At 36.6% G+C, this 21,567-nt stretch overlaps 1 protein-coding gene across 2 annotated transcripts in view; it reads right to left on the bottom strand.

The window, feature by feature from the left end:
- LOC150108875 (uncharacterized) overlaps positions 1-21,567 on the bottom strand; it is a 201,364-nt gene that overhangs the window by 73,941 nt on the left and 105,856 nt on the right. Inside the window, exon 3 of one of the 2 annotated variants that reach the window (XM_090404009.1) lies at positions 18,368-18,504. In XM_090404009.1, coding sequence (XP_090260135.1) covers positions 18,368-18,471 — 104 coding nt within the window. In that variant the 5' untranslated portion in view covers positions 18,472-18,504. The remainder of the gene's footprint in view (positions 1-18,367; positions 18,505-21,567) is intronic. The other variant, XM_090404018.1, reaches the window with a different exon arrangement.

The following is a 21,567-nucleotide window of genomic DNA, read 5'->3' as shown; positions in this document are numbered from 1 at the left end:
GACAAATTACTAATGAAAGATGTGCACGATTGTAGGCCAGTAAAGAAAAAGCAACTATTAAGAAGTGCATATGATTGGTGCGGTATTAACAAAAGATCGCGCGACCCAAACAAAACAAGCTGACAATTGAATTGAAATGCTAATTCTCTTAAACCAATTTTCATAATATCTGAAATGCATTCACTATATAATTCTTAGTTTTAACATGTTCATGATGGGATAGTGTCAAGCAGAACCATATGTTGCACCTGCAACATGTGGTTTGCTCCAGTCTATACAGCAGAGGAGATGTGATTGTTAGTTAGTGTTTATATATTCCCAGTTGTTTCTAATTGTACTGTTTGTTGAGAAATATATTACACAGTCTGCAAATGTCTGTGAACCTTATTCAGTGACATGATAAAACGAATTTTTTTTCGTATTTTTGCAGTATAGTTGCTGTTGTGGAGGGCGTATTGTTTACTGCAGGGAGTAAAATGTGAAAGTCGGGGCGATAGTGATTCGCAATTTGAGTAGGAGAATTCATGCACATTACAATTTAATATATATATATATATATATATAGACTATAAAAGTTTATGAAATTCACATCGTATTCTAAAATGTTTAGTTTTAGTATGTATGACTAATTTTTTTATTAATAAAATGTAAGCACATATTTCACTGTCAATAGGAAATGGCGCCTTTTTTATTTGCTAAACTAAACGCTGTATTTTTGTAAAATATCATGTTGCCAATACGGCTGAACGAGCACCCTTATTAAGCAGTGCCGTTAGGCAGGCTGCTTCTATGCTACACCCTGTCAATGGTATGAATTCACTGTCTGTCTTAAACTAACAATTTCCACTAAAAGTATAATAAATAATCGAGATTATTTATATAATTTTTGCTGAGTCGATGCTTACTCTGTGAAATAAAATCTGTAGTAATATTGATAACGTTTCACTTCAAACAAATTATAAAAAACTGGCGATGTATTAAGTTAAAAATGTTAGATTATTTAGAATTCATAATAATTTGGCTGATTTCAAATTTCATTTTTATTGCATTAACTATAATTTGTAATTGTGATATTTATATAGTAAGATATAATTCAAGAATAAGAAAATTTATATATACATATATATATATATATTTTTTTATTATTATTTCCCGTCGTGAAATGGTGCCCCTATCTTCAAGTGCCCTTGTGGGGCGCACAATCTGCATGGCTGTGCACGTTTCACTTCAAACAAATTATAAAAAACTGGCGATGTATTAAGTTAAAAATGTTAGATTATTTAGAATTCATAATAATTTGACCGATTTAAAATTTCATTTTTATCGCATTAACTATAATTTGTAATTGTGATATTTATATAGTATGATATAATTCAAGAATAAGAAAATTTATATATATATATATATATATATATATTATTATTATTATTTCCCGTCATGAAATGGTGCCCCTATCTTCAAGTGCCCTTGTGCGGCGCACAATCTGCACAGCTTGGCCCTGTGTGGAATCAAATTCTAATAGGGATAAGAATGCTTCAGTCAGCAGAGTCTATTTTCAATTACATTAACAGTTTTTTTTTCCCCTTGTTAAAAGCAGTGGAAAGATGAATGATTCAGGTTGGCATGAAAAAGAAGATATGCTTCCTGTGTTTTATTACTTTTATTATTTATATGGGTACTCCATAGAGTCAAAAGACTCATTGCAGGAGACCAACTCTATCCATTAATGCAATACCTACCACACATCTCCTTAAACTTATTCACTGTTGGGGTGCTCACAACCACCTCTGGCAATCCATTCCACTCATTCACGATTCTTCAAGTAAAGAACCTAGTCTGCACACACGCACACTTACTAACCACACTCTTGGACAACTTCCAAACATGACTCCTTGTTTTCCCTCTACTCTCCATGTATTGAAAAATTCTTTTGTATCAATCTTATAGAATCCCTTGAGTAACTTAGTTCTCATCATATCTTCTCTCTTCTGCCTGTCAGCTAAACTCTGCAACCCACACACTCTCAATCTATCCTCATTGGGAACATTCCACAGACCTGTCACCAGCTTGGTTACTCGTCTCTGAATCCTCTCCACCACCTTGTGATCCTCAAGAAATGCAGACAACCAAATATGTGCACAGTAGTCAACATGTTGCCAAATCATAGCCTTATAAAGAGGGATAATAAACTCTCTTTCTATCTTTGCTTGTTAATATGCATCCAAGTAATCCTCTGAGCTATTTTACCAACTCTTACAATATGTCCTCTGAATTTCAAATCTCTATCCACCATTACTCCCATATCCCTAGCCTCATCAATTTCCGGTAAACTAGTACAATCAATATGTATGTAATCTTTTCATCCCAAACTGCATGTTTTTTGCCCATACTGCCAATTTTTTTTTAAAATCATGCTGCAAGATACTTAAATCACCTTTATCAACTCCCTAGTTTTGCATCACTGGCAAACAACTAATTATCCCCCTTCAAATTTTCTGCTATATCATTAATGTACAAATTAAAGAATAGTGGACCTAGTACACAGCCCTGGGACACTCAGCTAGTCACCCTCATTCACCTTGATTCCACGCTGCCATCACCTTATTATAAAATGTGTATAAATTACTGAGGCAGGACCTACCTTTTACAAAGCCATGCTGTCCCCTATAGAGTATTGTTAGATCTTTAATGAGGACTCTTTCAACAAAAGAATCATTCAAGATTTAACAAGAAACACAATTCTGAACTAAAAATACTTGTACTATTAGTTAAGAAAGCAAAATATAAAAAAAAAAACATGTTAGAATTACCTTAGAAAGAAATAAAATAGAGGAGAAAATTGTATGTCTAAATAGAATTATATTGTTTAAAATTATTGATGTCAAAATTATACTCTACGTAAGAATGTATGTCTAAGTGCAAAAACACTCTGCTAGTCACCCTCATTTACTTTGATTCCACTCTGCTGTCACCTTATTATAAAATGTGTATAAATTACTGAGGCAGGAGCTACATTTTACAAAGCCATGCTGTCCCCTATAGAGTATTGTTAGATCTTGAATGAGGACTCTTTCAACAAAAGAATCATTCATTCAAGATTTAACAAGAAACACAATTCTGAGCTAGAAATACTTGTACTATTAGTTAAGAAAGCAAAATATAAAAGAAAACATGTCAGAATTACCTTATAAAGAAGTAAAATAGAGGAGAAAATTGTATGTCTAAATAGAATTATATTGTTTAAAATTATTGATGTCAAAATTATACTCTACGTAAGAATGTATGTCTGTGCGAACAAAGGTTGCTAACTAGCTACCTATGATGATGTAATGCCCGAAGCGAAAGCGTTCGTGGAAGGCAAGCTGAACTCGCGTTTGGCGAAAGAGCGCTCTTCAAGGAGCAGAAGTGTGATGCAACCACGTAGGGGTGAATAGGAGAGCACAATGAGAGATCCCCCAATACGAAAAGAGGGTGCTACAAAGAAGAATAAAAGGCAAGTTTGCATGGGTTTTGATCCCCGTTTTTTTCTGTTCCTGTTTCTCGTGTAGACAAGCAGAGTGCTGACCGATCGACAACACCAGAAGTAATCTCCTTCCTGGTTGCTAGCTGAAGGAGTCGGGCATGCTATACGTGAGCTGATGGCAGACATCAACTAGGGCCATCAGAAAGAGTTGACCGATGCGAGACAGCGGAAATGTTCCCCTTGAAGGATGACGATATTGATCTGGTAGACGAATGTTTTCCCGGCAAAGTGCAAGGAATGGCGATTTGTGCCGATCAGCGTAACCTCCACGTGGACACGACTCGATGAAATAGAAAGACGTCTGACTACAAAATCCGACGAAAGAAGCGCGATATCCTCTCAGGACACTGGTAATGTACAGTAATTTCCTTATTCATGTAACAATTAGTATTGGAGCAAAGAGAGAAGAGCAGATTTCTAATTGAAAGGAAAGAGAACATTTAAGTGACTTTTGTGCTCAGTAGCGTGTAAATCATATTGGACTAGTAGTCTGAAAGCTTGAGAGTATGCAACAGTCAGTTGAATGTGAATTGATCTTTGTTAGCGAGCTTTACTTAGAATTTTGAACTAGAGTTTTATGATGAATGTGTACTTATTTAACCTAGAGATGAAAATAGTGTATTTAATAATTAGAATGTTCCTTATTGTTTAGCTAGTGAATTAGAATTTTGATATGACATACCTTTGATGTGTGGAAGTTTGTTTGTATGCAATTTGATATTTAATAAACATGTTTTTTCTATGTAAGTCCGAGTTTGTCTGAGCATGAGACTGATTTTACCACTCGCTAAAGTTCGAACCTGCGAATAAGGGGAAATTAAAGAAAGTTTAGAAAGTTTTTTAGGACAAGACTGCAATGTTGAAATTTCTATAGGCACTTAATACTTTAACAAGATTAGGTAATACTTGACCTCTGGGAAGGTTTCTTTGTACAAAATTTCTTCTGTACTAGGACTCTGGCTGCCGCAGCTATATCAAACAAATTTTGTCAGAGTTCCGAAAAGAGAAGCGGTCGCAGAGAGATAGGTTAGAGATTTCAAGCTTCATAGGTTAACGGAAAAGGTAACGACATAACAGTATCATGTTCATATCTACCCATTCCTGAATTTATTTTAACCAACTTTTCCAATTCTTTAATCACCACTCCAGAGCTAATAATTGGTCTGTAATTTGCTACTTCTGTCTTGGAACCACTTTTATGTAAAAGAATTATCTTATCATCTTTCCACTCCCTTGAAACCTTGTCAGAGCTGAGACTTAGATTAAACAACTTCATCAGAGGCACTGCCAGATTCTTGTAGCACACAAGCTGACATACCATCCAGGCCAACTGCTGTATTCACATTGATATTTTTCAATATACTGAGTACCTCCAGTTCATCTGCCTCACATCAGTCTCTGTCACCTCTAACTGGATGATATACCCTTGCAAAGTGATCACTTTGTAACTGAACTAGTTCTGCTTCTGTCACTTTCTTACCATCAGCAATGAGTAAAGTTATCTTTTCATAATCATTCTTTTATTTGATATGTAGCAAAAACACTCTTTTGGATTTACTTTGGCCTGCTTAGCTAATTTTCTCTCAAAATCTGATTTAGCCTTTCCTTACCATACTAGTTACCCTTTCTTGCTTGTGCTTTAAAAAAGTCTGTTTACACAAGACTACTTTTTTATGGGACAAGTAGTTTAACAGGTTACTACTTCAACCATATTGAGTACAAAATAATAACTGCATTTCCCTACTCATGTATAGATTCTTCATAAAGTAGAATAAAAAAATGTAAAAAAAGTTTTTGCCTAATGAAAATCCTCCTCGATATCTCCAGATAAACCTCAATATATATGCAGTTAACTTGTGCAAATCATGTACCATATATATCGAAATGCATATATCAAAGTTAAAAACAAGTGAGAAAAATTCTAATTCATCCCTGATGTTTTGGAACATTCATCAGAAGACTTAATTTAGGTCTTTAAAATATTTTAACTATGTACAATAGAAACATAAAGAATAATGAAAAGCAAGTAAGCAAAACGAGTGAAAAATCGAACTTTCTACAAAACATATTCGTCAAGCGTAACTTGAACAGTTGTAGCCTTCTTTTTCTTTTCGCATAATTTACAATAACAGCTAATTCCATTTTCTAGGGTTCACAAACTAATAAGCTTCTATCCACTAATATTACTTCTAATGTGGATAGAAGTAAATAATTTGTTGTTTAAGTTTCCAAATTTTGAAACATCTGCTCGAGTTCCTTTAATAAAATTTTCTTTGAGGCACACTCTTCTCCTTCAAGCACAATTTCTTCTTTCTCACTGTGGGCACTGTTGCTCCAATTATGTGAAATCCATATCAGTGAATATGAATCCAGTCATTCTTTTACATTGAGGAAATAAACATCTTCAAAGCCAAGATCCTTTCTAATGATGCTAATTTCTTCAATAAGATTATCAACTCGATTTCTGAAGCAACAAGTCATTTGCACGATAAGGCAGAAGATATTTCCACACAGTTCTCATGTACTAGCCATAACTTCTTACCATGACTCAAATTTTTTTTAACAATAGCTTCCTTAACACTTTGAGTCCTAGACCTTATGTATACAGCAATCCCTCGATTAATGCGATTAATGCGTTCTTTAAAACATGCGCATTAACCGAAAACGCACTAATCAAATATAATAACCTACAGGAAAAAAGCATAATTAGTTCCTCAAATTTCTTTTTTTGACCCTTAATTTTTTTTATTTTTTTTTAAATAAAAGAATTAAGGTATATCTTAGGGCCTAGTTAAAGGAAACCTATGAAGCTGAAAGACAATAAAACATATTCAGAATATAAATTTCTTATTCTGCCTCTTAACAAAAAATTGAGCTGACGTAGTTCGGTGGACATTGTTTCTTTTTTTTTTTTCATACAACTGACGGTATGGCCCTATTGCCTCTTCTAATACTTCTGCAAATGTTACTGCTTCTCTCTTCATCACGATCAGCCTTTAAGGATTGCTGTTTGAAAACTTCGATTGTATGAAAAATATTTTGCAATTGCTTCTGTGGGCTTGTCAGTGATTAAATTTTCTTCTTATTCTTCAGGATCTTCCCACTATGCATCTAAATTTAGCAGGTCGGAATCACTCAATTTCTCAGAATGAGATTTAATTAGCTTAGATTAATTTGAAAAGCCTCTAAGATCATTTGCAAAATGTGGAAGAATATGCTTCCAAACAACTCACATATTGCTAGCAGTAATTTCATTTGACTTTACGAAATTTCAGCCTGGTTACATTTATAACCAGGCTGAAATTTCCCTTATTTGGCCAGAAAAGTCTTGGAAGTCATTCGCTTCCAAGAAAGGCCGGTTTCAGCGACATTAAATATTTGTTGGTCACAATAGCCCCCACCCTTTCTATCATTTTCTTCAAAATCTCTGGATAATTTGCAGCAATCTCCTTATCTGCACTTGCAGCTTTGCCTATGATTAGAACATTATGTAGGCTGTTTCTCTTTTTGAAATGCTCAAACCACCCAGCACTAGCGTGGAATTTTTCTTCTTTACCATCACTGATAGCCCTTTCTTTCAAGGTTGCAAAGAGACTTATTGCTTATGATTTAATAAGGTCGGTGTTGCTAGCGGGATCCGTTTTTGGTCACAATCTTCGATCTGTGTAGAACGAAGTCACTCTAATTCAATCATTATAATACTTTGATTTCGAGTGCATACATGGTGAACTTGAAGCAGCCTTACCTTTCTCTTTGTATTCAGCAGCTTTGCTTAAAATTGCTCTTATAGTTGATTCACCCATTTTTGTGTTCTTGTCCTATCTTTGCTCTGCACTTGCCTTATTCATTTTTCTTTATTATTTCAAGTTATTCTTCCAATGTGATTACTTCTCGAATCATTTTCACACTTCCACTTTTTTGCTCACTAATTCTTTTACTCATGACAAAAGGTTTGAAAAATACTTATAGATAAAAAAGTAAGGAAAACAATTGCAAAGGAGGCACGAGATATGACCATCAAAATGGTATGTAATTAGCAGACAACATAAATTTTGACGATAAATTTGGAACATAGTGTACATGGAAATAAATGAATGCGGGTATAGAAAAAAAATGCCTCACTAATCGGAGGTGCATTAATCGAGGGATTGCTGTATAATATTATCATTATTACCCCAAGACCTCATGGAGTCAAAGACTCATCTGGGAGGTCCTTTTATCACACAGATTTCATCATACCGTGTCTTAAACACACTCAAGCTCCTTGCAGACACCACACTCTCAGGCAAGGCATTCCAATCATTCACAACTCTGCACGAAAAAAAAAAAACCTGCCTCTCACTCTCCCTACTCACATCCTCTTTATACAGTTTCCAGAGATGACCTCTGGTTCTCCCCTGATCTCCCACTATTCTCTGTAGAACTTCTCCAGCATTGATCCTATAACAACCCCTTACCAACTTGTAGGTCTCTATCATATCTCCCCTCTTCTTCCTGTCCACCAAACTCTGCAAATTACATCTTCTCAATCTTTCCACATACTCGACATTCCAGAGGTCAGAAACTACCTTAGTCAGTCGCCTTTTGGACCCTTTCCAACATCTCTTCATCCTTCTGAAAACCCGGTGACCAAATCTGGGCATAATAGTCCATGTGTGGCCTAATCAAAGCCTTATACAATGGAACAAGAATCTCCCTACTTCTACATGTCAGTGTCGTCCGCATCATTCCCAAAAGCCTTTGTGTTGTCTTCACAATTTTGGCGATGTGTCACCTAAATGTTAGATCCTTATCCACTATCATCCCCAGATCTCTTATTTCCTCTACCTCCAACAATATATCCTCACCAATCATAAATTCTGCATCCCATCTTTGTTTTCCAAATTTTAAAACCTTACATTTTGCAACATTGAACTCGCATCCCCATTTCCGTGCCCAATCATTCAATTTATTCAAGTCTTCTTGTAAGGCCACAACATCTTCACTAGTCTTTATGGTTCGTCCCAACTTTGCATCATCTGCAAACAACTGAATATCTCCATCCAAATCATCACCAATATCATTAATACACAAGTTAAACAGTAATGGCCCTAAAACAGATCCCTGAGGCACTCCACTAGTGACTTTCCTTTTCCTGAATATCGCACCCCCCCCCACACACACACACAACTTGTTGATACCTATCAGATAGCCAGTCTCCAATCCAATGCACTAATCTAATATCCAACCCCATCTGCTCTAGTTTGACTGTCAACTTATCATGAGGTACTCTATCAAAAGCCATGGTGAAATCCAAGTATATTACTGTGTATCCTTCTCCTCTGTCTAAGGAAGCAGTCACTTTATTTTAATAAGTGAGTAAATTAGTAAAACATGACCTCCCTTTAGCAAATCCATGCTGTCCATCAAAGATAATACCATTGTTGTCAACCCAACTCTGGATCCTAGTTCTCACAAGCTTCTCCAACAACTTAACCACAACACCTAGCACACAGATAGGCCTATAGTTTGATGCTTGAGTTCGATCACCTCCTTTATGAAGTGGCACAATCTTGCCCTCCTTAGGACTTGACCAAGTACAAGACTCGTATTAAAAAAATATGTCAAGGCAGGTGTCAACTCCCTGGCACATTCCTTCAGAATATGCAGTGATATATTATCAAGTCCCACAGCCTTATTATATAGGCCTTGAAAGTTGAAATTATGTCCTTGTCCATTGGATGTAGCAAAGACGTAGTGTTCGGAGGTAAAAAAAATACAATGTTTACATTTTCACACAGCAGGATGCCCAGGGGCACTCAAGAACTAAGAGAGCTTTAAATGTGAGATTATTTTGCTTGCAATCATTTTTGACTGCTAGACAAAAATAACTCTTGAACCAGTCTTCAAACAAAGCTTATGACCCATGACTTTTTATTTGCCCACCAAATTACAGGCAGTGATTCTTTGTTACAAACCTCTTAAAGTTCTTGGATTTAGCAAATGGTAAATAGTCTGTCCAGGTTGTTGCGATTCTTCATTTTTAGCTAAGAAAGTTCTAGACAGAATTTTCTTCCAATCAATAAAGGCCAGTTTCATCAATGTTAAAAAATTAGTAGCAGGAAATGTGCAGGAAATCTGGCGGCTGCATTTTATCGGCACTCGCCATTTCCCCTGTTAACTTGACATCACACATTCCAGTTTTAGCTTTAAACTTTCAAAGCACCCTCTGCTGGTAGAAAATATCCTGGTATCCTCCTTTGAATTTGTTTTCTTTGAGTGATGAAAATGGGCTAAGTACTTTTCCATTGTGAAGGTTGCACCAATTGGAATCCTTTTTTGATCGCAATCTACTAGTCTGTCCAGTGTAGACTAAGGCAGGGTTGCCAGATTTTGGAAAACTAAATACAGGACAATTTTGGCGAGTAGGTTTTACAAAATAAAAAAATAAATCTTGTATTTGGTTTTACAAAATAAGTATCAATACTTTTGGAACTGGAACTCAAAATGCTCAATTTGTGTTTCTGAGTGTGTTGTGTAATATCTGATCATCCCCCATGTGCAATAACTAAATGTTTGCATACAGATTTTGCATTCAACTTCATCGTTATGTTTTCCTTTTGCAATAAAATTCCATTCTTTCAAATAATCATTGTTAAAACACACTTTCGTTTTGACATTGTTAAGGGCTTAAGGAAATAAACAAAATGCATTCAACTTCGTCGTTATGTTTTCCTTTTGCAATAAAATTCCATTCTTTCAAATAATCATTGTTAAAACACACTTTCATTTTGACATTGTTAAGGGCTTAAGGAAATAAACAAAATTTAATTTACATTTGTATAATTAATAAAGAAAATTAATTTACCTTTAATTATATATTTTATGTATTAACCAAATATCACACATTCAAAAAAGGCGAGATATTATTTTTCAATAATTACTGAAATAACATCTACATACTGTACCGATACTGTACCGATACTGCACCACACAATGTCCAAAAAACTGTTTGAAAATAAGTAAAGGCAATATATCTTATATACTAAATAAAAAGTGACCAATGAAAGGGACAGTCACCTTCGTAAACTGTAAACAATTAATTTCCTTGAATTTTCAGTTTTTATGGCTTACAAATCAATTTAAATTGGATTATTCGAAAATAATATTGAAATTATAATTGCTTAACATAATATTTATAATTTTATCTTTTCATTAAAATATGGGACATCAGGCTGTCCCTACAAGTACAATATGGGACAGCAAAATTCGACGTAAAATACAAGACAGTCCCATATATACAGGACATCTGGCAACCCTAGACTAAGGTGAAGGCTAAAGAACCTCATACACTCCAGAGTATGTGCAAGAGAATGAAGCTGATCATTTGGTGAATGGATGAAATATATCTTGATTGATGTGTGGTTTGAAAGTGCCATGCCGATCACATTTGTGAAGAAATTTAAACATCTTTTCAAATGTACCCTGGATATGGGGGATGGGAACAGTTTTAGTGAGATCTTGTGTGAGAGGCATGCAGTATTTTGTCTATTTTATAAAGGACTGACTGAGAATGTGTTATGAAGGTACCATAATTAGAGGGAAGGAGTGATGATGACAAGAGGCCATCCCTGGAAGTTACGAAAGGAAACTGTGAGCAAGAGGATGAGGAGCGATTTCTTTGCATGGAGGGTGGTTGAATCGTGGAATGCATTGCCTGATGGAGTGGTGAGAGCAAGAACGGTCAATGAGTTTAAGGAGTGATATGATAGACTTTGCGTTTCTTAGGAGATGAGCCTTGACAGATTTTATGTTCTTAGGAAGGGCCTCCCACGATGAGTCTTTTGACTCCATGGAGGCCTGAATAATAATAATAATAATAATAATTCAGTGGGAAGAACTGTGTCATTCAAACAATAGTCCTGGATCCGTGCATAAAAGTTTTGAGGATGCTATACTGTAGGCATGTAAGATGATGTCACTACTTGATAAGTACCTTGCAACGTGTTTGTGATTTCCTAAAAATACTTATTTCTTTTTAATTATTTTCTTCTGGTTATTATTTTTTTCTGGTGGTGTTTATACTGCATTATGAATGACCTAAAATGATCTCATTCCTCTGTAAAGGCACAGAGAATTCTTAAGCAAAAAATGTCAATAATGGTCGAAATACATAATAATCAACTCACACAAAGAATTAAGATCAATATTAAACGAACTGAGGTGAAGTGTGTGTTTGTGTGCATGCACACACATACACATAGATGCATATAAAAGAAAAAAATGTTAACTAATGTTTATATAAAGGTATAAGCAATACTGAGCCACCTTGCCACTTTAATGACCAAAATTTCCTTAACAAAATTTTTAATTTAAATTGTTATCAAAATACCATGAAAATTTCATTTCAAACTAAACTTTCCTAAAAATCTGAATGTTGTGCACAAAATGTTGATAATCACAATGCGTGTTATTGAGAAAATGTCCTATGAATTATGACACGTAACTCAGTGCTAGTTCAATTTTTATTTGCATCTATGCTGACTTATTTTGTTGTAACAATCAACTAAAAAGTTAATAAACCCCGTGTCTTCTAAACCAAAGCGATAGTGATTTGGGTAGTAACAAAAGGAAAGTGAAAGGCAATAGCTTTTGTTCTAAGCTATAAAGAAGTCACCATTTGAACAGTACCAAGCTGTTCAAATGGTGACTTGTTTAAGTTTGATCTGTCAAAATTCACTGTACGAAGAAAAATAAAGGACGCTAAGTATGTCGTATATACAGTTAAGTTACTTACACCATTAATGGCAATGATACTAACACAACAAAGAAAGGATAAATCAAGAGTGGAGAAGTCACTTGTTATTTGGATGGGGGATGGAATCCAAAAATGTATCCTTTAAGTCTACTAATGATCCAGGCAAAGGCAAGTAGTAACTACATACAAAAAGTAGTCTCTCTACTTTGCAATAGCCTGTTTGACTTGCAAAGTAATAAAGAAATTCATAAGAAAGAAAAACAAAAGATACATTATGCAATTTAGAAAAGTACTTTTGTTTTTTTTTTAGACTAAGCAGCCTGCCTTCCTAAATGTATCCCGCTTCCTCAATACCTTCTTTTTCTTTCTCATCTGTCAAATGACAGGTTGGGTCTGCTATGAACAAATCTTTGCTATATGGTTCTATCTTTGGCCATTTCTGGCATCTCTCTCTCTCTGAAGCTCGATAATTGTGACCTTTCCTTCAAAGACTGTGGCTAAGTTCTTTTTGGTCTGCTTCTTGATCATCTTCCTCCAATGATATCATTCAAGACTATATTTGGTAATCTTTGAACATTCTTTGGAGGTGTCCAGACCATCTTAATTGCTGTTTAAGAATTATAGCTATGATAACTTCTCTATAGCTTAATTTGTGTTTGACTTGCTCATTTGTTTTGCATTCTGACCAGTGAGTCTTATTTATTTTTCTTAACCATTTCATTTTGAATGCTCTGATTTTCTGTATTTCTTTCCAACTGAGTATTCAAGTCTCAATTACCTACCACTAGAAAATTAGTTGAAACTGAGAATGGAGATCATGATGCTTTCTGGATGTTTTTCCATAACTCAGGTTCCTCTTCTAATTAAGAGCGACCATCACTGAAAATTACATTTTATTTCACTTGAAGTAATTTTTTTTTCTGGAGGGGGGGGGGTTATTTTTTGTACTCCTTTTTTGTTTTACCTGTTCATGAATGTTTAATATTTTTGCCTGTGGCACATATTTAACAATTATATATGACAAGACGTTTTATATTTTGTTAAAAGAAGCGCTATTATTATTTTGCTGACAAACTCTGAAACCAAAAGGGAGGATAACTAGTATAACTAAATAATAAGACATTCAAAGTGTGAGTGAGTGAGTGAGAGAGATTAGTTTTTATTACCAAAGATATGCAATGGACATTTCTCATTCTGTAGCTAAATTCTTTTAGTCTGATTCTTGATCAGCTTCCTCCAATGATTTCATTCAAGACTATGTGACAGATAAGCTATTATCTGTCATCCTATCCACCCCAACTCTTGTTAATATGATAGCAGGCAAAATGTTGCAATGATTTCATATTTTTATAATGAAATTAAAATCAGAGATGAGAATTAAATATTATACCTGGAAATTTCTGAATAAAAATTTTCCTAAAGGAATAATTTCCTTTTCAGAAAGGTTTGTTATAATAAGTTTTGTTTAAGTATAAACATGGAAACAATGTTATAACAAAACAGCTCTAACAAACTATGAAAAGTCTCAAAGCCCCACATGCACAATACAATTCATTATAGCAAACCTGAGGTTTCAAACAGGTTTGCTATAGCAAGAGTAACTGTATTGAGGCTATGAGGCCATAGTCAGGATTTCTTGATGCTCTGTTACAGAGTGAGACCACTAATAACAATACTTGCAACAGCAAGAGTCTATGTGCAACAGTGCAACATATAATTATATGATCCCTAACTGGGTCCCCAATCCTGTCGTGTAAATGGAAGTTACATTATACCACTAACTTTTTTTTAAAATAAATATACCGCAAGATAAATAGCATCAAACACTGTAACATGATCAGGCCATCAAAAAATGCTCATACCATCGTCCGTCGCGCGGGTTACCAAAGAACGCATTCAGGTTTTAGGCAGAGAGACCCGTTCGAAAAATATGTTATAGTCTCCCTTAGACACCACTCCTCACCACTCTGCTAGAGGAAACTTCATCAATGGGCCCGTTACCCGTTTGGGGAGGTGTTTAGGGGCAGCGCAAAGAAATGGTTCTGCAAAAGGACGGAAATGGCAACGACAACGGCACCAGACTATGGCTTTAGGCAACCGGAACATCTTCTCTCTGACAGGGAAGGAGTTGGAACTGGTTGAGGAAGCCAAGCGCTACCGGCTAGACTTAGTCGGGCTTTCTTCAACCAAGAGGAGAGGCTCTGGAACTGTCGACCTAGATAAGGGGTGGAAGCTCTACTACTCTGGTGTGAGCTTGACAATGTCTGCTCAGGCAGGTGTGGGGATACTCACAAGCCCCAACTGTCAGACTGTGTTGCTGAGTGGATCCCATTGGGGGGACGGGTATGTGTGTTAAGGCTTCAGATGAAAAACCATGATTTGGCTGCGGTGCAAGCCTATGCACCTAATCGGGAGTCAGAATACTCTGCCTTCCTAGAGGAAGTGGATGCTGCTTTTGACAGGGTGGCAAACATGGAATCAGTCCTGCTAATGGGTGACTTCAATGCACATGTTGGAACAGATGACCAGACATGGAGGGGGGGGTGTGGTTGGGAGGAATGGTGCCCCTGACCTTAACGCAAATGGGTTGAAATTATTGGACTTCTGCTGTACTAACAGCTTGTCCATAATGAATACCTTCTTCCAGCACTGAGAAGTCCATAAGTATACCTGGTACAGGGATACACTAGAACAAAGATCTCTGATTGCCTTCTTTATAGTCTCAGCAAACCTATTTTCCTCAGTGTTGGACGTTCGTGTGAGAAGAGGGTCAGAATTGTCAACTGACCACCACCTTGTTGTGTGCACTGTACGGCTTCAGAAACCAGATGCTACCATTAACGCTGGTAGGCCTAAGCAGCTATACTTAGGCCTACCAGCTACAGCTATACAGCTGCTGCTAAGGCAGTAATAATACCGCGTGAAATGGGAGACATTGGAAAATGAGGCTGTGAGGAAGAATTTTGCAGATGACATTTCCTCCAGGTTCAAAGAGATTCCCAAGCATACTGCAGATGTTGAGGAGGAATGGGAGCTGTTCAGAACAGCTGTCACTGCCTCTGCACTCTCATGGTGTGGAAGAAAGCGGCTCGGCGTGGCAATGGGCAGCAAGAAAAGGACACCTTGGCGGAACAAGAAGTCTGAAAAACTGTCCAGGCAAAAAAGGAGTCTTACCTAACATGGCTAAGAGTCAGGTCACCTGAGATGCGTTTGCGGTATGCTGAGGCACGAAAAGCTGCTGCTAAGGCAGTAAAGACAGCAAAGCAGAAGGCTTGGAAATCCTTTGGAGAAAGATTAGACTCATCCTATGCAAATACAAACAAAGTATTCTGGCAGACCATCCGCTGTCTTCGAGGGAGGAAATCATGCACAGCAAGGGCAATTAAGGCCTCTGATGGTGCACTATTAACAACCGAGAAGGATATCCTCCACAGAATGCAGGGAATACATTGAGAGCCTTCTTAACTCGGGTGGCTCAGCAGTTGTGGACATCCATGAGGTGCAGATCGGGGCAATGACTAGTCTCACAGCAGAAGAGGTCCATTTAGCAATAAAATCGCTAAAATCATGCAAGGCTGCTAGCGATGGTGAAATTCAGCCCGAAATGCTAAAAGCCTTAAATCGAGACGGTGTTCTCTGGCTGACTCAAGTGTGTCAGGCTGCTGAAATATTCTGGGTGAGCACCAAAGCAATGGCAGACAGGCATAATAATACCAGTCTTCAAGAAGGGAGACCAGAAGGATTGCAGTAACTATCGTGGCATCTCTCTGCTCAGCCTGCCTGGGAAAGTGTATGCTAGGTGCTTGGAAAGACGGTACAGAAGCATAGCTGAGTCAAAGTTTCAGGAAGAACAATGTGGCTTTCGTCCTGGTAGAAGTACAACTGACCAAATCTTCACCTTAAGGCAGGTCTTTGAGAAATCTTGGGAATATGCCAAGAATGCCTACACATGTTTTATGGACTTGGAGAATGCATATGACCGGGTTCCTCGGGATAAGTTTTGGCAAGTAGTACAGGAGTATGGAGTGGATGGTCAACTATTAGCTGCCATCAAGTCCCTGTATGAATGCTCAGAGTTTTGTGTCATGGTAAACAGCACAAAGTCTAAACTTTGTGCTGTTTACAAAGCCTCCATTGGCCTCCGCCAAGGGTGTGTTCTGTCACCCCTCCTTTTCATAATATTTATGGACTGGATTGATAGGCACAGATGAGGCAGTGAGTGTGTCAGAATTGGAAAATGTAGCATTGGACATCTGCTTTTTGCAGATGACCTAGTTCTGCTTAGCTCTTCCACAGATGACCTCCAGCAGACCCTGGATGGGTTTGTAGCTGTTTGTGCAGACACCAGAATGAAGATCAGTGTGGCCAAAACTGAAACATTTGTGGTCTCAAGACAACCATCCCAGTGCACTCTAAATGTAAGTGGAGTCCCAATGAGACAGGTGGAGAAGTTTAAATACCTTGGGTCCATATTCACGAATGATGGAAAATGGGACGTAGAGCTAGATACTCGAATTGGCTTAGCAAGCTCAATACTGTGAGAGCTTGGCCGTTCGGTAGTATTGAAGCGGGAGTTAAGCCAGAAGGCAAAGCTGGCTGTCTTCAATACAGTCTATGTCCCCATCCTCACCTATGGTCATGAGAGTTGGTTAATGACCGAAAGAATGCGGACGCAAATCCAAGCGGCTGAAATGAGGTTCCTTCGAGGGGTTGCGAGGCTAACAAAACTCGACCGAGTCAGAAGCTCTGCAATTCAGGAAACCCTCAATACTCAACCGCTGCTTCCCCATGTTGAGAGATCACAGTTACGCTGGTACGGGCATCTGGTCAGAATGCCACAAGAGAGGCTCCCTCAGCAGGCCCTCTTTGCCAAGCCAGAGGGTGGGAGGCCAAGGACTTGCTGGATAGATTATATCCAAAACCTTGGGTGGACACGTTTGGGAATCCCACCAGAACACCTGAGCTTGGTGGCAGAGGATCGTGATCATTGCAAGTTCCTCTTGCAGCTGTTGCCCCCATAACCCAATTAGGAAGAGTGGGCCTTGAAGATAGATGTATGTATGTATGTATGTTTGTATAAATAGCATATACAAATAAAAGCACTATCAACCATTTATGAAATAAATGACAATATTAATACTGTTTAAAATACAGTTCCATTTAAAAAAAATTGAAATGAGTCATCAGTACATGAATCTATCCCAACCAGAGGAAAACACATCTTCACGAGTGGGTCATCCTGATCATAATTTAACAATAACATAATGTGTCAATATATATTAAGGATTGACTCAGTTACCTCAGTTTATAATCAGTTCATATAGGAAAAGTGGATTCTGCTGCAAGTGATATGCTTAATGTCACACTTCAAAAATTTAACTTATGAGAAATGCCTATATTATATCTGATGATTTGATTCTTCAGTAGTTTCATTTCTCAAAAGGCAAGATATACTTGCCAGAGATGTGTAGTCCATTTAACTTATTATTTAGCTAATTTTATTATAAAAACTGCTATATAAAGTTCTGTTATCTGATATGAGGTAATGTGCTGCAATTCATTTTTAAAAGAAAGAATATAAAACTCTTTTAGCCCAAATTAACTTTCTAGAATATCAATCTGCAACTGGTGATAGCTAAGAGTGGAGAGGTATTACTATCTCTTTACTCTTAGCCATCGACATTATCATTGAAATGAGATTAAATGTTATACCCATGTTATCAATGATTTCAAAGTCATCAAGGGAGAGAAAGTAGAGCAGACAACCTCCACCATCTTGTGGCCCTAATTCCTAACAAGTACATGTGATTGTTTGAAACAGTGTGCATTCTTTGCACTACAGAAATGAAACCAGATTGTCTGGGAAGAAAAAATCTCTTGCTACTTACTTGCATCGAAGATCAACTAGCTCATCAGCTGGTTAAAACAAGGCTTAGAAAAAGATCTAATCTTCAACAAAAATCAAACCTATATATTCTCCAGGCAATCTAGTACAATGGAGGCAAACACCATTTTCACAGCTCTACAAAGGATCTCAAGTTTATTTTATATCAATTATGAACTCTATACTGAAATTTAAATGAAATAAATTAGATTAAATATTATACCTCGACATGCCCAAAACGGAACAACTTTCATGTATGGTCACCTTTTTTGCTTTTACTGCATTTGCAGAGCTTTCTGAGTCATCCATTCTTTCAGTATAAGACATCACTTACCCCTCCACGTAAATGGAACTTTACTACTATTTAAAACAATAAGAATAAATTATCATTAACAATAAATAACAAAATAATAATTATATAATTTTTTCCCCTTTTAACCATAGAAATCTATTAGAAAATAAGCTCATTTTATTTTATTACTATCTCAATCAGTATTAATTCTCAAATCTTTTGCACCTTGCCACCATGAACACAGGCAAAGGAGGAGGGAAAGTTGGAAGAAAAAATAGGAAGATAAATAATTCAAATGAACAGAAAGAGAGAGGTTGAATTGTGAAAGTTATTATTCCATTGACATTCCATTAAATTTGCAGGCGGCCCACACTGCTGGCCTGGTGCTGCGGGTTCGAATCTCAGCGTGGGCATGGATGTCTGTGAAAATACTAGCGGTATTTTCACAGATGCTGTTGATGTAGATGATGGTAGTTGCGGTTCGTTGTAGTTGATGGAGACAGAGAGCTGTAGAGTAGGTTCCCTTCCTCGATGAGTCTTTGGACTCCCTGGAGGTGTCACATATTAATAATATCTATCATACCTCTCCTTGAACACATTCATTGACAAAGCATTCACAAAAGAACCCATTCTACTCATTTATTATTCTATAAGTGAAAAATCTAGTCTTGCCACCCTTGCTAACCACACTCTTACTTCCTCAATTTCAAGGGATGATTCCTTGTTCTGCTCCCTCTTGTCAAGTACTGAAAAATGTCCCATGAATCAGTCTTCTTTTACCCATTTAATGGAACCATAATGTGAACCAGTAAGCAGATATCAGGAAATATTCTTCACAGGAATCTTCCATCAGTCCTTGATTGGCATTTAAATTTCAGCTATGTAAATGAATCGCCTATCCAATTTTTCATACTGTCTATCCAGTTTACTCTAAGTATTTTTCTTTTCAAGTTCCTGAAAAAAAAAGTGTTTCAAGGACTTGCACTGGGAGGCCATTAGATCTGCTCATATGATCACGCCAGCTCAATTTTCTTCAAATCTTAATTTATGACGTTATCTCTTCGATCAGCAAAAGAACTGATTATCTGTCTTACTTCAGAATATGTGATATGATCAGTATGTGGAATATCTTTAGGAGATGCTTAAAGCACCCTGATGTTAAATGCTAGCAACCACTTCTTATCTTGTTTTAAGAGGGTCCAAGTTTCACTTCCATATAGGAGCACTAAATTAAAACTAATGTGTCAATAAAACTCGGTAATTGTAAGCTTACAATCGGTCCATAGCAGTTTTAATTTTTGGAGTGCTGTTATTGCTTCTGAAATTGTTCTAATATCCTGTTTTGATCTTCCAACTTTATTAAAACATTACATAGATATTTAAACTAATCAACTTCTTTTACAGATGATCTCTCAACTTTTTTTTTAAGTTTCTGCTACAGTTTTCTTCTAGTTAAGATTTTTGTCACTGTTTTCATTTGTGGGTAGTTATGCTTAAATGATGTTTTTTAAGATTATGAACTAACTTGTGATTTCCTGAAGATCTGATTTGTTTTATGCTAGATCAGAAGCATTAGCAAACACCAGATGATTTCTTCTTCTTCTTCCTCCTACTATCGCTCCAATATCACAATTCATCGAGTCTTCATTTACAATATTGGAAGCAATTCAATAACAATGGGAATAACTTGCATCCTTATCTCACTCCATGTTCCTTTGGAAAAGTAATGCTTTGGTTCCCCTTCATTTCAACAATCATTTCAGAAGATGAGTAGAGAAATTCAATCAATCATTATTTTGCTATTTATTCCATAATGCTAAAGAATTTTCCAAAGGGCATCTTATCAAACAGAATCAAAAACTTCCTGTAGATCAATAAATTCATGTAATTTTCTCCAATAATATGGAGTGTAAATATATGGTCTACTGCACACTCCTGTTCTTTATAAATCCCGCCTGAAAGTTGGAGAAATTGGATTCTATTTTTGCTTCGATTCATGAGAGTAAGATGTCTAAAAATATTTTACTTTAATGTCTGATACAGCTAATTATCCTAAAATTAGTACAATTTTTGATGTTTTTTGGCCAGATTTCAATGTTCCACACCTGCTGGCAACTTTTATGAAGCGCTCTAACAATAGGTTCTGCCCCTGACCATTCTTTAAGCCAGGGTTTCCCAAATTGTGTTCCATGGAACACCAGTGTTCTGCAGAAAGTGAATAAGTGTTCCATGATGTCAGTGACCAAGCAGTGTATTTTTAAACATGGAAGTAATTCGGGAAAGGGAATACAGCTGTTTATGACCGGTCATAAAAATTGCCTGCCAGCCGATTACAACAATTGGCAGCGTATCATCTGTTCTCAAAACTGAACGAAATAACATCTGTATTGCAAATGTCACTGACCAAGCCGCATATTTTTAAACATGGAAATATTCATGAATTATCGTTAATTTTCACACATCGAAATCTTTCAACATTCGGGAAAGGGAATACCATTGTTTATGACTGGTCATAAAAATTGCCTGCAAGCCGATTACAACAATGGGTGGCATATCCTCTGTTCTCAAAACTGAATGAAATAACATGTGTTGCAAATGTTAGTGACCAATCAGCAAAGAAGTATAAAGAAAATTTTTCCACTGAAATTGAAGATCAAAGTAGTCTGTATCCAGTTCTCAAATCTAGTAATACTGAATACTTTCTTTGCAAGTTCGTATTGTAGGGTGAAAGTGCTTGTTTCGAAACAGTAGTGTCGTGATTTTTTTTAAAAGTCATAGGCCTACAGATTTAAATTTCAATATGGAAAAGAGACAAGGGACTTGTTTAATTTTGGTGTTAAGAAATATCTTATTGAAGGTGTTTGTGATGCAACAATAGTGATTCATCCACCTCCAGCCTACATAGTGATCTCCAGGATGTACAAAAAGGGGGAGAAAACTACCAGCACACAGGAGAAAAAGTCTGCATTCACTCATAAGTCTTCTTCTTCCTAATATGGAATTTAGGTGAAGTGGCCTATTCCGGTCTTGTGCCATCTCTTTCTTGGTCTTCCGATTCTTCTTTTTCCACTTATTTTGTATCTGCATAATATTTTTGATAGTCTGCTGTTGTCCATTCGATTTGAATGTTC

The sequence above is a fragment of the Typopeltis vanoorti genome, chromosome 2 (assembly GCF_054136105.1).
Source record: "Typopeltis vanoorti isolate ZY-2024b chromosome 2, IOZ_Tvanoo_1.0, whole genome shotgun sequence".
Taxonomy (NCBI): Eukaryota; Metazoa; Arthropoda; class Arachnida; order Uropygi; family Thelyphonidae; genus Typopeltis; species Typopeltis vanoorti.
This window is presented reverse-complemented; position numbering and strand designations above follow the sequence as displayed.